General features: G+C 31.6%; 1 protein-coding gene across 3 annotated transcripts; it reads left to right on the forward strand.

Moving 5' to 3' along the window:
• Positions 1 to 10,028: 10,028 nt before the first annotated feature.
• Positions 10,029 to 17,279, forward strand: LOC139488444 (vesicle-associated membrane protein 3-like). Of its 3 annotated transcripts, none has more exons than XR_011656004.1 (4): positions 10,029 to 10,187; positions 13,954 to 14,145; positions 14,902 to 16,240; positions 16,362 to 17,279. XR_011656004.1 is itself a non-coding variant. In XM_071274044.1 (4 exons), exons 1-3 carry the CDS (start codon positions 10,185 to 10,187, stop codon positions 15,058 to 15,060), a joined length of 354 nt encoding a protein of 117 aa, XP_071130145.1. In that variant the 5' UTR covers positions 10,031 to 10,184; the 3' UTR covers positions 15,061 to 15,096; positions 16,591 to 17,279. The 3 variants fall into 3 exon arrangements, 2 of the variants coding, with proteins under 2 accessions (XP_071130144.1, XP_071130145.1); XM_071274044.1 differs by having other exon boundaries at positions 10,031 to 10,187; positions 14,902 to 15,096; positions 16,591 to 17,279; XM_071274043.1 differs by having other exon boundaries at positions 10,030 to 10,187; positions 14,902 to 17,279.
• The last annotated feature ends 994 nt before the right edge of the window (positions 17,280 to 18,273 follow it).

The raw sequence follows: 18,273 nt of genomic DNA on the forward strand, positions 1-18,273 counted from the left end.
CAGTATCGTAATTATATCCCTTCTTAATAAGTCTATTCAAAGGTTTTGTAAGTTTCTGAGGTGAATACTGACACCTTTGTGCTTTATAAAGAATATTACCATAAAAAATTGGATGTGAAATACCCGAACGTATTAGAAGTCTGCATGACATGCTTCTTTTTGATAACTTAGCTTTTCGTTGTTATAACGTTTTAAAATCTTTAGACTTTTGTGATACATGTATTGTTGTTGTTATTGATTTTGGTAGGCGGCTTACTTATGTAGTAATTGCGCCTTAAATTCGTATAACATAAATATTATGTATATACTTTCAGTCCTTTGTTTATTTTTAGTATTACGTTTTGGCGAGAAATTATATGAAACTTTGACGAACATGGTTGACTGAGTTTCTAAGAAGTATTTATATGTAGAAAGAAATAAACCAGAAACATGTAATAGGAAAATGAAAAAGAAAAGCAAATGATAGTTCCTAATGAAATGTACATTAATAATTGGTATCATAAAATTGTTCAGAAATTTTATCTGGTTGTTCACCTTTGTGTCGTCTGTGATATACTTACAAAAAGAATATTTAGAAACATATAGCAAGACATGTTCTAGTTAAATGCTACCAATGTAAGGACGTCTCCCACGATTGATGTAGCAAATAAAGAATCCTGAAGTAAGGATAGGTTGAAGTTTGCGTCAATTTTTTCCAAAAAAAATCAAAAGACATACTGGTATTTAATGATTCCTCCTTCCCTGACGAGAAAAAAACCCACTTCTGTCATTGAGTGAGAAATCATCCCTTAATCGCCTATTTAGATATATATTTACATGCACACGTATAAAAATTGCGGTTTTTATCCAACGCAGTCATAGGTTTGAGAGCAGTTTTCAATTTAGACTTGTTTATAATTTTTCGTTTGGGCTTGTATCATATTTTTCCTTTTTATAAGATCCGTTCATCCTATATTGACTCTTAAAATTCAAAAGTCTTTCTTAAATTGAGGGTAAATTATATGATTTTCCAAAATACCGTTTCGATTCCTAACATCACTGGAGACATTTATTTTCGAAATCCGGATCTGGTGTACAAAATTGACACCTTATGTTTGTGGCATAACATCTTGGCCACAAGTTAACTGTTTTTTGTTTAATATTAAATTTATATTAAGATCCATTTTGTAACATCTTGTAATCAATTTTATTTGGCAATCGCCAATGACAGTCAGCAGGGTTAAGAACATCAGTTGTTCGACCTGTTAGTCAAATGCGTTTTGTTAAAATATGCTTTTTCAATTTTTTGGTCTTTTGGAAAATTTTGTTTGTGTTGTATTAAGACCTTTCTAAAACGAAATTTGTTTTACATGCACACGTATAAAAATTGTGGTTTATATCCAACGCAATCATGTTTGAACGGAGTTTTCAATTTAGACTTGTTTATAATTTTTCGTTTGGGCTTGTATCATATTTCCCTCCGGTTTATATGATCCGTTCATCCTATAATGACTCTTAAAATTCAAGAGTCTTTCTTAAATTGAGGGTAAATTTTATGGCTTTCCAAATACCGTTTCGATTCCTAACATCACTGAAGACACATTTATTGTCGAAATCCGGATCTGACGTTCAAAAAATATATTGACACCTTATGTTTGTGGCATAACATCTTGGCCAAAAGTTGATTGTTTCTTGTTTAGTATTAAATTTATATTAAGATCCATTTTTTTACATCATGTGATCAATTTTATTTGGCAATCGCCAATGGCAGTCAACAGGGTTAAAGAACATCAGTTGTTCGACCTGTTAGTCAAATGCGTTTTGTTCAAATATACTTTTTCACTTTTTTCATCTTTTAGAAAATGTTGTTTGTGCTGAATTTAGACCCTTTTACAACGATTTTTTTATTTACATGCACACGTATAAACATTGCGGTTTTTATCCAACGCAATCATACGTTTGAACGTAGTTTTCAATTTAGACTTGTTTATAATTTTTCGTTTGGGCTTGTATCATATTTTCCCTCCTGTTTATATGATCCGTTCATCCTATATTGACTCTTAAAATTCAAGAGTCTATTTAAAATTGAGGGTAAATTATATGGCTTTCCAAATACCGTTTCGATTCCTAACATCACTGAGGAGACATTTATTGTCGGAATCCGGGTCTTGTGTACAAAAATATATTGACACCTTATGTCTGTGGCATGACATCTTGGCCACCAGTTAATTGTTTTCCGTTTAGTATTTAATTTATATTAAGATCCATTTTGTAACATCTTGTGATCAATTTTATTTGGCAATCGCCAATGGCAGTCAGCAGAGTTAAATAACATCAGTTGTTCGACCTGTTAGTCAAATGCGTTTTGTTTAAATATACTTTTTCACTTTTTTGGTCTTTTAAAAAATTGTTGCTTGTGCTGTATTTAGACCTTTCTATAACGAAATTTGTTCTATTTGCACACGTATAAAAATTGCGGTTTTTATCCAACCCAATCATAGGTTTGAGCGTAGTTTTCAATTTAGACTTGTTTATAATTTTTCATTTGGGCTTGTATCATATTTTCCCTCCTGTTTATATGATCCGTTCAACCTATATTGACTCTTAAAATTCAAGAGTCTATCTTAAATTGAGGGTAAATTATATGGCTTTCCAAATACCGTTTCGATTCCTTACATCACTGAGGAGACATGTATTGTCGGAATCCGGGTCTTGTGTACAAAAATATATTGACACCTTATGTCTGTGGCATGAAATCTTGGCCACCAGTTAATTGTTTTCCGTTTAGAATCTAATTTTTATTAAGATCCATTTTGTAACATCTTGTGATCAATTTTATTTGGCAATCGCCAATGGCAGTCAGCAGAGTTAAATAACATCAGTTGTTCGACCTGTTAGTCAAATGCGTTTTGTTTAAATATATTTTTTCATTTTTTGGTCTTTTAAAAAATTGTTGCTTGTGCTGTATTTAGACCTTCCTTTAACAAAATTTGTTTTACATGCACACATATAAAAATTGCGGTTTTTATCCAACGCAATTATAGGTTTGAGCGTAGTTTTCAATTTAGACTTGTTTATAATTTTTCGTTTGGGCTTGTATCATATTTTTCCTTTTTATATGATCCGTTCATCCTATATTGACTCTTAAAATTCAAAAGTCTATCTTAAATTGAGGGTAAATTATATGGCTTTCCAAATACCGTTTCGATTCCTAACATCACTGAGGAGACATTTATTGTCAAAATCCGGATCTGGTGTACAAAAAATATATTGACACCTTATGTTTGTGGCATAACATCTTGGATACAAGTTTATTTTTTTCTGTTTAGTATTAAGTTTATATTAAAATCCATTGTGTTACATCTTTTGATCAATTTTATTTGGCAATCGCCAATGGCAGTCAGCAGGGTTAAAGAACATCAGTTGTTCGACCTGTTAGTCAAATGCGTTTTGTTTAAATATAATTTTTTTTACTTTTATGGTCTTTTGAAAATTGTTGCTTGTGCTGTATTTAGACCTTTCTATAACGAAATTTGTTCTACATGCACACGTATAAAAATTGCGGTTTTTATCCAACGCAATCATAGGTTTGAGCGTAGTTTTCAATTTAGACTTGTTTATAATTGTTCGTTTGGGCTTGTATCATATTTTCTCTCCTGTTTATATGATCCGTTCATCCTATATTGACTCTTAAAAATCAAAAGTCTTTCTTAAATTGAGGGTAAATTATATGGCTTTCCAAATACCGTTTCGGTTCCTAACATCACTGAGGAGATATTTATTGTCGAAATCCGGATCTGGTGTACAAAAAATATATTAACACCTTATGTTTGTGGCATAACATCTTGGATACAAGTTAATTGTTTTCCGTTTAGTATTAAGTTTATATTAAAATCCATTTTGTTAAAGAACATCAGTTGTTCGACCTGTTAGTCAAATGCGTTTTGTTTAAATATATTTTTTTTTACTTTTATGGCCTTTTGGAAAATGTTGTTTGTGCTTTATTTTGACCCTTCTACAACGAAAATTGTATTACATGCACACGTATAAAAAATATATCAGTCTAAAAATTTGCACAACGGTACTGATATAAGATGTTATTGTACGAAAATGTTGTTATTAAATCGTGTTGACAAATATTTCGGCTCAACAAATGGCCTTCTTCAGTGTCCAAAGTTTTAGCAATACTTGACCACTTGAAAACCGAGTGCAGTTTTAAGAAACCACATTATATTTAATAAATATATTGTATTATATTTGCGACTTCTACATATTGATTTTTATAATTTAAAAGGTTCATGAAACTATGATAGTCAGTTATTATATATGATTGCCATTATATGTAACGTTGAACATGTACAGTACAGATCTACTCCTTTTACTGATTTATGTGAGAAGATTGTATCTACAAAATTAATTGGAGAGTCCCTAATGTGTCGACTGCAGGATAGAAAGCCACGGACGTAAGGAATCACAAAATGTCACGGACAAAAAGTCAAATTTCAGTTTTGAGATGTATTTTTCTTGAAAAATAAAGTTAAAAAAAACCAATGGCATTTTAATACGTGGACTCTTGGTTATTGAACAACTTTGTAAAGAAAACAAAACCAGTAAAATCAAATGGATGATGAGTAACATTAATTGTTACGAAAAAGGCCATCGAAATGGTTTACATATGGACTGGTTTTATGTAAAGAAATTTAGTAATACTTTATCTTTCAAAATGAAATAATTTCCAGTGCCTTATAAATTTTCAAACAAATGTAAACTAATCAATTGTCACTGTTTGTCCTGTATTGAATTTTGTGATTTTCTGTCCCATAATATGTTGGTCTATGACTTTTATGTCCATTTACCTTATTTGTCAGATCAAATCGGCTGACGATGGCCTGATTAAAATACATCTTAGGCCCACGACTCGCTTAATATCAGACTGGTGTGGTTTTATCTCTTCAACAGATGTGTATAGAGCGTTACTTGTGTTTGAAAGGTTGTTCGTGTCATTGACGATTTCATATATGCTTGTTGAACACGTGTACTAGTCCCAGGTTCAGTGGCAGACCAGAGGGTACGTAGAGGATGTAAACCCCGATTTCATTGTTCTATAATGTTTTCACGGATTAAAATCATCCAATAAATTAGAATTACACCCCTTTCCAAAATCCTGAATAAGCCCCTGCAGCTAAGATTACATGCGTAATCACAGTCCCATTCCTCCTATTGCATTGTTTTGAAGAAAAATTGTTCCTTAACGTAGTTGTTAATCTTTTAAGATATTATTATTATGCCAAAACAAATGATAAAACGTGTTTATTTTCATAATTGTAACTCATTTTACAAAATACTTTATTACATTTCATGTTAAAATAAAAGTTTTATTACCAAATATTTGTTTGAATGTTCCTCTGATATCTTTCGACTTTCTTTTATGTTCTAAATCTACTCTTAAATGTTACACTCTCTTGTAACAAAATATAAACTTTCAAAAACATCAATATTAAATGGGTACTCATCTTTGCAGCAATATACGTTGTGCACTTAATATTCACTTGTAAATCTTTTTCTTTTTTAGCCATGGCATTGTCAGTTTGTTTTCGATCTATAAGTTTGAATGACTTTCTGGTATCTTTCGCACTCTTTTGTAACTTATAATCCTTCATTTATTGCAGTTTTAAATTCAAATATCGTAAAAATTATTCTAATCAAGATTTTACTCACCAAACATTACAAATTTTTTATTAATATAGCTCCTCGGGATTCTGATCCGTCTGCAGTTTCCGATTGGGATACCCCTTGTAGTTCTGCTTATTTCGTTTTTATAAGTGTTGTCAGTTTCTTTTCAGCAAATGCGGTTGGAAATTGAACTTTGTACCTTTCATATCTTTTAATAATTATAAGTAAGTAAGTAAGTAAGTAAGTAATGACTTTATTTAAAGAGGGTGACTCAATTAGCTTTCGCTAATCTACCTTGATGCCCTCACAAAGAACAAACAGTACAAATATTACAAAGCTTACAGTTTCTAACAAATTATGTAAATGCACTATTCATACTAACTATAAACTGTTTGTAGGACAAGAGAAAAATATATATATATTTGAATTTAATTTATAAAAAAATACAGAAAAAGATTGTTTACAGCTATTGGTGGGATTTTGGTGCAGTTCAGTGGGTTTAATGACTTCTAACAAACCATTGTTATTGATTAAAAAATAAAAAAATCTGACATTCCCGTTAGGTCGAACGTTTGTGATCCCTTTGAGCAAGAACTCAACACGCATTTCTGACGGCTAAACTGAGTTGTGTATCCGATTCACTCAAAATTTTCTATATCTATCCCTTTTCGCCTGCTGATTGTTAATCACAATCTTTCAGGTTATGTTATCATATATCCATCCATTAAGAATAGTGGAAATGTCAAACACCATTGGATAAATTATAAAACATTAAAAGAATAAAGTGTCCGGGGATACGAATGTCTCCGCTTTCTGATTAGCATTGTGAAACGAAAAAAATAGAATGTTCCATGTTTAAGAGGAGCATAACTCTAGCACCGTAAGTGACTCATTGACCAAATTCAAACACTGTCTGTGAGTTTTTGGTTCTTATCATTGTGTACGAGTTTCTTTAATTTGGATCAGGAAAGTTACTGCCTGAAAACGAAAATGGGACGACGGAGGGACGAAAGAAAGAGACGGACGATCAAGAGTAACATTGTATACCCCCTTTACCTAGCAGCGGGAGCATACAAAACAATACCAATTTATAAAAGCAATATATAACGAAAATTTAGTCAGTGTTAATTTAAATATAATTTTTTATAGTGATGAAAATGAGACCGGAAAAAAGATTTTGGGTTTACAAGTCCTAATTTCTACAAATTGTTGTGAAATCGAGGAAATATAGGTACAACAGATTTCCTCTCCCCTTATGCACAGGTAGCAACCTCTTCTTTTAATAGTTACTGGATCATCAACTGATTAAACTAGATGCACTAATCTATACGTTTGTGAAGTACTTCTTCTGATTGAGCTATTTGTGTTATTAAAATTAAGATTAAACTTAAAGATGTTCGAGGTTATGCTTTTGAAATTTGAACAATATTTGGAACTTCTAATGGAATAAAAAGCCAGTATTGAAAATAATAACGATCAAATGTGTGGAGCTTAACGGAAAAGGGACAGCATGCAACCCCATACTGTTCACATCAGCAAGTGTAGCATATTAGGGGTATGTTTGACCTCATTGACTATCCATAAGGTTCACGCACGGTCGGTCACATGAGATCGTCATGGCCACCTGAAACTTCTCCTGCTTCATATTATGGTGGTGTAATAGATGTTATATATATATTATTTAGTGCGCTCGGAATGCGATCATTCATCAAATTTAGACAGTGTCAGATCTTGGGGTCATCCGAGTTAACCTTAAACATGTCAGAACTGTGATTATTATATTATTGTGTTGTTTAATTGTTGTCTCTAAGTGTCCAGTTAGTATTATAGATCAATTTTGCCATTATAGACAAGTCGCAAACAATACGCGCGATTTATTTTGCTTTCAACAATATAAATTTATCAAAGAAAAAGACAGTTTTGAAAAAAGTTTACGATGAAAGATCTTTGTATTTTTTTTATATATTTTTAAGGAGAAGGAAAACAACCTAAAATTTCAACTCTCACAGTAGTACATATTCTCGTTTTCCGTAGTCTAGTATTTTATACACAATCACGTCTGATCAATCGGAATGCGAACATTAATTGAATTCCTTGAGTTGAATGCAAAGGCTATCTTTGCAAAAAATATGTATTTGAAAAACGATCGGATTAAAATTAAATATCTACACTCGCTTTTCTTAGACGTATTATTAATTCATATTTTATTCCCTTTTCATATATACAATATATGTTGTGTAAAAGATGTAAGTTTGTACAAATTGTGTGTGTATTTTGTACAGAGTTTTCGGACGTCCAAGTTATAAGTGGTTTGGTGATAAAATTTTATCTCTCAAATTTATCAGTTTAAAGTCTAAAATTAAAATCTATATACTTCAACCTATAAACTTTAAATGTTATTCTCCTTGTCCTTAAAAAGAGGGACGAAAGATACCAAAGGGACAGTCAAACTCATAAATCTAAAACAAACTGACAACGCCATGACTAAAAAATTGAAAAAGACAAACAGAAAAACAATAGTAAACATGACACAACATAGAAAACTAAAGAAAAAAACAACACGAACCCCACAAAAAACTAGGGGTGATCTCAGGTGCTCCGGAAGGGTAAGTAGATCCTGCTCCACATGTGGCACCAGTCGTGTTGCTTATGTGATTACAAATCCGGTAAATAGTCTAATTCGGTAGGTCACATTCATGAAAGGGAATGGGATTGTAGTTACGACGTAAGGAACATATCCGATATCATTTGTGAAACGGTTATTCCATAAACGGTCAACCAACTCGTGATGGCGTCCGTAAAATTTACGAAGGGATGATTTCAACTTCACCATTTGGAACTCTTGGTTTAATAGCTTCCTTGTGAGCAGCAACCCTCTATCAAGAAAATAATGATAGGAAATGCAAGCACGGTAATATCGTATCAATTGGGATATATATACCCCGTATGCAGGTGCTGCTGGAATGTTGCTACTTAGAAATGGAAAGTTCACAATTGGAAAGCTGAAATCATCTCTTTTGTCGTAAAGTTTTGTTTTCAACCGACCCTCATTGTCAATTTCTAGATGTAAGTCAAGATATGAAGCCGACTTAACTGTATCTGTAGTATCCTTTATCACTAGTTCGATGGGATAGATGCGTTCCACATAGTCACCAAATTTTGAATTGTTTAGTGAAAGAACATTATCTATATAGCGGAAAGTAGAGTTAAAGGATATTGCTAACTTCTTATCTTTCTTCCTCAGAAGTTCCTGCATGAAGTCAGCCTCATAATAATAAAGAAACAAGTCGGCAAGTAGAGGGGCACAGTTTGTTCCCATTGGAATGCCGACAGTCTGTTGAAAAACACGTCCTCCGAACGTAACAAATATGTTGTCAATCAAGAAACCAAGCATCTTGATAATATCAGTTTCAGAGAATTTTTTGTTTGAATCAGAGTGATTCTTTACAAAGTAGGATTTATCCCTCCCTAAGACAAGATACTTGTATCTACGTTGGCCATTCTTTTTTGTGAAGCAAAGTAATACCAACTCTTTCAATTTGTCTTTTAGTTTGGAATGTGGAATACTTGTGTAAAGAGTAAAAAGGTCAAATGTTTTAATACTGTTACAAGATGAAAGAGAGTTAGATTGTATGTACTCTAAAATATCTTTGGAATTTTTAAGTATCCACATCTGATTCACGCCACCTCTAGAATAGGAAGTTTCACAATAACTTTGATTGCTGATAAAATAGATGTTAATAATTTAGAAAGAGGTTTCGTGGAGCACTTGGAAGTCCTTAAACTGTAAATTAGGACACCTCAATGGGTTTAATTCTATTTCTATCTTTCTCGTTAGTCAAAATCATATCCATAATAAGTCTGGTTGTCTTCTTTTAAATGGTATTTGTATCAATGCTCAATATAAGACTGTATCATGACGTCATGGAAATATGACAGAAAAATGCAAAACAAAATACTGTGTACTTGCATCATCCATGTGTGTTCAGCTGTTCATAAAACGCTTACAACTTGTACAAATATTCTGTACAAATTATTATAATTGTACAACATTACAGTTTGTACACAAAATATATATATAAGATAATGTTCATAATAATGAAACATATATAATGTTTGATAATAATAAGATTGATAATAATTACTTTTTTTAATAGTTATTTTCATCATATAAATGTAATCATTATTCGGAATAAAGGAAAATATGTTCAGTTAACATGCTCTTACATTTCATATGATAGTCATATGAGATCGTTTAATGGTCATAAAATTTGTTCTTAGATATATAACAAATATTAGGATACTTTCTAAAACAATGCCTCTGGTTAATTTTATGATACTTGATGCAAAACGAAACACGTAAATATTTTTCCCATGTCTATAAATACATTATTCAGTAAGTAGATTAACCTTTCAGTCGATAAACAACGGACTGTGGAGAACAAGTATTCATTAATAATGAAAGACGATATGTTGTTTATAAGCGACTTGTAAACACGGAAGTAAAATAAACAACACAGGGGGTATACATAATGGTAAGTTAACACAAAATTAATATGTCATTATCAACATATGTCCTTCATTTTTGTGTATGTTGGACGCCATTATGTTAGTTATAGTATACATGTATACTTAATACACGTATCAATGTACACAGGTAACTTGAAGATAAATCCTCGATAATATTAAAAACATATATCTACATTGTTTATTTGAGTAGTTTTATTTGAATAACTTTAATGGTTTCGTTATTATAATGACATACAAATCAATATCGGAAGATGAAACGAAAGTAGTCTATATACACTTTAATACATACTAGTAGACTTCCAAAAGTATCGATGTCACCTTGACACCTTCAACCTAAGACTCCAAAATTAGAATGAACATGCAATAGACATATAACGACCATTCTGTTAAAGAACAAATTCCTGGATATTTTGACAATACTGAGCTACCTCTTATTTGTTATATTTACAAGAAATCTACCCGGAAATTTGTGTTTAATTATAGTCAATTGTGTAAAGATGTTAATATCAGTGAAAATACACCTACTTCGTGTAATTGCAGTAATTCCGAATATATTTATGGACCCATTTCCCATGTTATAACAGGAGATCTTAACATCGTTCAAGACCGAGAGTTAAAATCATTCCTCAGTAAAGGACCTAAATATCGCCCCCCGTCAATTATTAATTGGAATGAGTGTCGTAATATCATCCACGACTCACTCCATACTTACTGTATAAAATGGATAAAACGGGAAAAAGCTGACAAACAATCTTTGGACTCTTTTTTTAATTCAGTAATGAAGATAGTTGATATACGTATTCAACATTTTAAAGAACATTTTACTATAAACAATAACCACAATAAACCTATTTCTCGTATCAAACATAAACTAAAAGAACTAGCCAAGGAATTTGTTTTTGTCCCGGCAGATAAAGCTGCTAATAATATTATTATTGTTTGACGTAAATTTTACATTGAGGTTCTGAAAAAGGAAATCACCAATTCACCAACATTCCAACTGACTCTATTTTCAGAAAACGAAATCTGTAACAAACATAAACTTTTAGCCACTGCTTTACAAGCAGAGCCAAATACAATGAAAGTCCCAACTATGTATTGGCTTCCGAAGCTACACAAAACCCCTTACAAATATAGATTTATTTCGTCTTCAAGCCATTGTTCAACTACTAAATTGTCTATTCTTCTTACCAGCACACTTGGTACAATTAAAAACCTGATAATAAATTGTTCAAATAAGGCCTTCGAAAATAGTGGAATAAATTACTTTTGGAGTGTCAAGAACTCGTTGGAAGTACTTGATAAATTGCATGCTTATATTGGTGATTTTGAATCTGTTCAAAGTTTTGATTTTTCTACCCTGTATACCACATTGCCTCACATTCTCATTAAGAAAAAATTCACACACCTAATTAAATGGGCATTCAAAAAATCAGAATGTGAATATATATGTTCAAACTCTTTTGGGTCATTTTTTAGTAGCAATAACAAAAAAACTATGTTAATTGGACATGCTTTGATACTATATATGCCCTTGAATTTTTACTAGATAACATTTTTGTTCGCTTTGGGGATTCCGTATATCGTCAGATTATCGGAATTCCAATGGGGACTAACTGTGCACCACTTATTGCGGACCTGTTTTTGTATTGTTATGAGTTACAATTTATGACAAAAATAAGCAAAGACCCATCGAAACAACATCTGATAAACAAATTTAATAATACTTTTAGATATTTGGATGATATTTTGGCTCTCAATAATGACGACTTCAGTATGTATATTAATGAAATTTTTCCTGTTGAACTTACTTTAAATAAAGCTCATACTAACAATGACCACTGCCCTTTTCTCGATCTTGATATCTATATCGCTAATGGAAAGCTGAATACTAAAATTTATGATAAAAGGGATGATTTTTCATTTCCTATCGTTAATTATCCGTTTTTAGATGGTGACGTTCCCTTGTCACCATCTTACGGTGTTTATATATCTCAACTTGTACGATTCGCTCGTGTATGTAACACTGTTTTAGATTTTAACGAGAGAAATTTATGTATTACTGAAAAATTATTACACCAGGGTTTTCGATATCACAAACTAGTCAAAACATTTACTAAATTTTATCATCGGTATAAAGACATCATTCGTAAATATAGCTCAACATGCAGACTTCTAATACGTTCAGGTATTTCACATCCAATTTTTTATGGTAATATTCTTTATAAAGCACAAAGGTGTCAGTATTCACCTCAGAAACTTAAAAAACCTTTGAATAGACTTATTAAGAAGGGATATAATTACGATACTGTTGTCAAGTCATTAAAGATTGCATATTTTGGCGTTAATATTGAGTCACTGATAAGGTCTTTGCATCGGAACTAAACACATTTATTCTAAAAACAGTTGTTGGCATGACACGGGTTATGTTCTTTTCATATATGTTATGATGGTATGATACTAAACCCCTAACGGGAAGGATTGTGCCTGATGTTCATATGATGAAATCATAATCTTTCAGTCAGTTTAATTGAAGTCTGGAGCTGGCATGTCAGTTAACTGCTAGTAGTCTGTTGTTATTTATGTATTATTGTCATTTTGTTTATTTTCTTTGGTTACATCTTCTGACATCAGACTCGGATTTCTCTTGAACTGAATTTTAATGTGCGTTTTGTTATGCGTTTACTTTACTACATTGGTTAGAGGTATAGGGGGAGGGTTGAGATCTCACAAACATGTTTAACCCCGCCGCATTTATGCGCCTGTCCCAAGTCAGGAGCCTCTGGCCTTTGTTAGTCTTGTATTATTTTAATTTTAGTTTCTTGTGTACAATTTGGAAATTAGTATGGCGTTCATTATCACTGGACTAGTATATATTTGTTTATGGGCCAGCTGAGGGACGCCTCCGGGTGCGGGAATTTCTCGCTACATTGAAGACCTGTTGGTGACCCTCTGCTGTTGTTTTTTATTTGGTCGGGTTGTTGTCTCTTTGACACATTCCCCATTTCCATTCTCAATTTTATATAAAATATAAACATCAACTGGACGTTATTGATAGATATATGCTCGGTATATCTGTTTGGGAATCTTGATGTTCAAGTACTCTGGCACTGGGTGACTTTTGGTTTTGGCAATAATGTTGCAACTTATAGCGTATAAATTTATCTAAATCTTGATTATTTTACTATGATTTAGAGATAAAATTAATACATGTACTAGTAAACAAATTTTAGAATAAAAGTTTAAGTCCGAATGGCGTTCAAGAGATGCAGTCTGATGATTAAAAAAATTAAGAACTTACAAATTGCATTTTAAAAAAACACATCAACATAAAATGTGATTGGAATGAATTCTGTAACAATGGGATATCACCAGCTCAGTAGTCATCATTTTTGTGTTGACGTGACTTATCATTAATATAGCCACATCATTCATGTCATTATGAATTAATTGGTTCACAATACTTTAAATTTTCGAAATACAAAGGATGTTCGACCTAGCAATAGATGACATTAACTGAATTTTGCAACAACAAAAACGCAACTTTGGGTCCTCAATGGTCTTCTTTTTTTTTTTACTTTTTTTATTCGAGAATCACTAATGAGTCTTTTGTAGATGAAACGTACAAAATGGTAATAATCGTATCAAAGATAATTTTATTTACAATTCAACCAATTTTAAAATAAGCATAAAAAGAAAAAGAATAACGATGTTTTTATAACTACCATCATCATAACAGATAATTGTATTTTTATTATTTTCATCTTGAAGCCGCGGAAAAACAGAAAGACCAGACATGGAGATGGTGGAGAAACAGGGGCTAGTGATATGATGTTAGAAACTCTAGAAAATCAGGTGTCTGAGACTAAAGATATAATGTCAACAAATATTATAAAGATGCACGAGAGGGAGGGTAAATTAGAGGATCTGGAATCTAGAGCTGGAATTCTGGCGGAACAGACGGTAAATTATAAATTATAAATTTGATCCTTTAAAGCTTTAATTTCACTCTTCTTCATGGTTTCAGTTAGATAAACACTACTATAAGTAGAAGCAAATGAATTCGGATCAAAAAGAAAATATGTTGATAGGTCGGGACAATAGCAACGCAATTAGTCTAAAAGTGGGGTAACTATCAAAAAAGAACAACTGCACATTTTCTGATCTCTCGTCCATGATGTTAATATCTTTTTTCAACGGGTTGCAATTGTTTATTCACCATGTTACTAAAAATACCCGTATAAGCTTTAACAGACATCGGTACACGCTTTTGAATTTCGAGGCAAGGGTTTGGCTTTATAAATATTTTGATATGAGCGTCACTGATGAGTCTTATGTAGACGAAACGCGCGTCTGGCGTACTAAATTATAATCCTGGTACCTTTAATAACTATTAAGTTGAAGAAACAAATGTCTGCTATACTCAAAAAAAAATTATTGATCTTTCAATGAAGTTCTGTTGACGTTATGTAATTTTTAAAACTTATATACATAGCCACTGTAATTGTTTACTAACTTAGTGTGTTTAATAAAATATTAAGATATTACATAATTTGTTCTCACCCAACTCTCAATGTTTGTAGCATTATAACATCTGCCGATTAATCCCAATACTTGGTGTTGGTTTTTATTAGATTATTTGAAATGTTTGTTTTTGCTTTGAATATGATAATTTTTCAATTGAAAAAACTTTTTTTATTTTTATCTATTTTTTTGCAGACTGCCGAATTTAAAAAGCTTGCAGTAAAAACTCGACAGAAAGCTAAAAAGAAGTCTAAAAGAATGACTTATATTTTCGTCGGCGTTATAGTAATTGCAGTAGCACTTATAATCTTAATACTTGTTTTGTATGGAACTGGTGCTTTAGGTGACAGCTAATGTGATAAGAAGTGAAGCATGATTTGTGATCATCGAGTAATTATCTTATTATTTTGACAACATATAATATTTCGCAAACAAGTCTATTGGACAAAAACGTTAATGGTAATAAACAAATTGGGTCCACCTGCCCAAATAAAATATCATAATTTCATAACTCATTTTGGGTTTAAAAAATCACAAATTTTCACAAAAATATTTTAATTTGAATGCATTTGCATTTAATCAGTTACAGGCAACACATTTTTGTGAACAATTTTTATAGTTTTCGTACTGTGAATTAATATCCTTTTTGGGATACTGTAAATTTATATATGATTGCGGAGTTTTTATAAAATGCGGATATTGCGACTGGATGAGAATCGCAATAATAAGAATACGCATTTTTATGTCTGACGCATATATCTGTATGTAATTTTTTCTGAATCGAAATAATCAATTTGCATTTTTGTCCATTCTTCAAATTCTTAGTAATAAATGAACGCTTTAATGTCTTAATTCAAATTTTAAGATCCTATAGAAAGACGTTTAACTTATTACTAATTATTTGGGCGAGTGGTACCAACTTGTTTTTTTTCGTATTGATAATTCGTGAGTTCAACCAAAAGGTAAAACGTAAATACTCAATATAACTCGATTATACTGCCATAGTTCTAGTCAAATTCATTTCTCTCGCATGGTCGTTCATTTTATATAATTTAAATAAACGCATTCATAAAGACCAAAGATTTCTTCTATTACCACTGACAAGTCTTCCAACAATGCTTGAATTTTTATGTTTTGTCTAAGCACAAAAGTCACATTATGCTTTACTGTAAAAGAGTATGAGTGTGATGTTTAACTAAATTATTTATTGTATGTACTGGTATATATTTCATTTACATTACTTCTGTTCAATTTGCTATTTGTGTAATTGGAATTTTCGAATTGTCATGCAGAGATTAATCGTTGTGCATTTGTTTTACTCATTTGAATATAGGACCAATGTCGTATTTATTTTTTTGATAATTAGTAAATGATGAACACGTGTGGCTTGTGTTTAATGATTGAACTTAAAAAGTATCTACAATGTGTACATGATACGCAACGTCATGCAACCTATAAGCCATAACGTTGTAAAAACTTAAGAAACTTGTGATGTTTAAGGAATGACTGTCATAGGTGTTCTGTCTATGAAGAAATAAAATACAAAATTTTGTGTAAATTGAAGTGTCACCATATTTTTTATGTTATTTCGAATAAACAGACACATATGACAGTCGTTCCTTATAATTTAATTCGAAACTCCATTTTTCGCCGACATAATTGATGACGTCACGATCACATGACAAAATCATGTCTATGCATGAGCTGGTAGACATCACACTTGTATGCCAATCTGAAGACGCGTTACATTTAAAATTAAATCATTGTTTATTCACTAAAATGAAAACACTCTTACATCGTTTTTAGATCCATTATTTACGTTGTCGTTATTTCTCATACGGTTTAAGAGATTGATTAACTGTTTGTGTTTAACGCCACTTTCAGCATTATTGGCTTTGCCGTCAGTTTGTATTGGTAGAGGAAGCCGGAGTGCCCAGAGAGAACCAACATCGGCTGCAAAATTGATAATCCTTTTCAATTAAGATTGGAATAGAACGCATCTGCCACGTGCGGGATTCGAACTCACAACGTCAGAGTTGACAAATCTGCTTAAAATACAGATAATATGGCTTTAAAGCAAAACTTGGACACATTATCTGTATTTTAATCAGGATGCTGTGTTGACAGGCTTGTCGTTTTTTAAGATTTATTTACTAGTTAACTTGGCCATCGAGGCCCCGTTCATTAAAGAGACGTGAATTATTTATCAAAATTGCATTACTGTTGTAGCAATGTTGTGTTTAAGTTATGATGAATTATCATATTTGACTTTAATCATTGGACACATTGTACTTGTACCGTAAGGATCCACCACATGTTTTCACTATTTTGTGTAAGGATTGTATAACTCTGTAATGTGTCAACTGTAGAACATAAAGGCACGGGACGACATAAATTCGACAAAACGTCAAGGAAAAAAGAGTCACAATTTGATTTTGAGATATATTTGCGTTTGGAGAAGATTTTTTTTGTGCGTGTTTAATGTGATATTGAACTGTCCCTTTACGTCATTGTTTATCTTTTTTAGTTTTTAGTTCTATTATTAAATAATAATAAAAACAAATGTTATGCAATGTTTTGTCTTGTAACTTATTTGACAATGTACTTTGTTTAGACGTTACGCACGTTATTGCGTCAATGCCGTATAATCAACCAGTTCACACTAATAAACAGCTTTTCTATAAAGTCATAACAGTTTAGTTATATTAAATTTATATCAATAGACAAGACAGGTAAATACTAATCCAAAAAATAATACAAATTATTTTATCCTATTTTACAATATTCTTAAATAAGGACAACATATTGACAAAACGTCAAAAATATGCGTGTCAGACGTAACAAACATTACAAATAATAAATTTAGCAGGGGTGTTTGTGTTCTTTAAAACATTGTTATATCCGCGAAAATTCGAATGAATGATATGCTTTATATATACAGTATTACAATATTACTGAATTTGCGTTACTGTAACGACCAACGCTATGTTTTTGGCAAGAACAAATAGTGTTCATTATGGTCAGATTTAGGAAAATGTAAAGTTATTAAAATTTATAGGCTTTAAAATATAAGATTATTAAAAATTTCGTTTGAGTAAATTATGCTTAAAAAAGTACATATATAGACCATTTCAAAATCGAATTTTTGCAGAACTCACATCACATATAAAAATGCAGCGGCTTCTGGCAAATGTCTTGCACGATGTCCAATATCGGATTTCGCCGCTTTTTACAAATAAACTGTCATTTGCGACGTTATTTATTGAAAATTTAGATTTGTTTCATTCTAAATAGTGCGTTCCCGTAATTGTACTTTAACTCTACAAAACAGCTTCATACGTTTTGATAACTTGCGTAGTCAAAACGACTTCATATTTAAAGAAATGAAATGTCTTGAAAGTTTGTCCACTGGACGTTTTCATACGTTTTCAACGTTGTTGATTCGGCCGGGACGCTATTTATGGTGGATCATCTGTATATATTTCCTCAGATAGTATTTTCATTGTATTCATATACTATCAAAATGACCACCAGTATATAAAAAAAATCCGATGACTGAGGTTGTTC

This window comes from Mytilus edulis, chromosome 9 (genome assembly GCF_963676685.1).
Source record: "Mytilus edulis chromosome 9, xbMytEdul2.2, whole genome shotgun sequence".
In the NCBI taxonomy this organism is placed as follows: Eukaryota; Metazoa; Mollusca; class Bivalvia; order Mytilida; family Mytilidae; genus Mytilus; species Mytilus edulis.

Bases quoted from the DNA above. Each gene is read 5' to 3' on its own strand.
- LOC139488444 (XM_071274043.1), top strand. The intron at 14,146-14,901 runs GTAAATTATAAA...ATTTTTTTGCAG, and splicing joins GAATTCTGGCGGAACAGACG to ACTGCCGAATTTAAAAAGCT.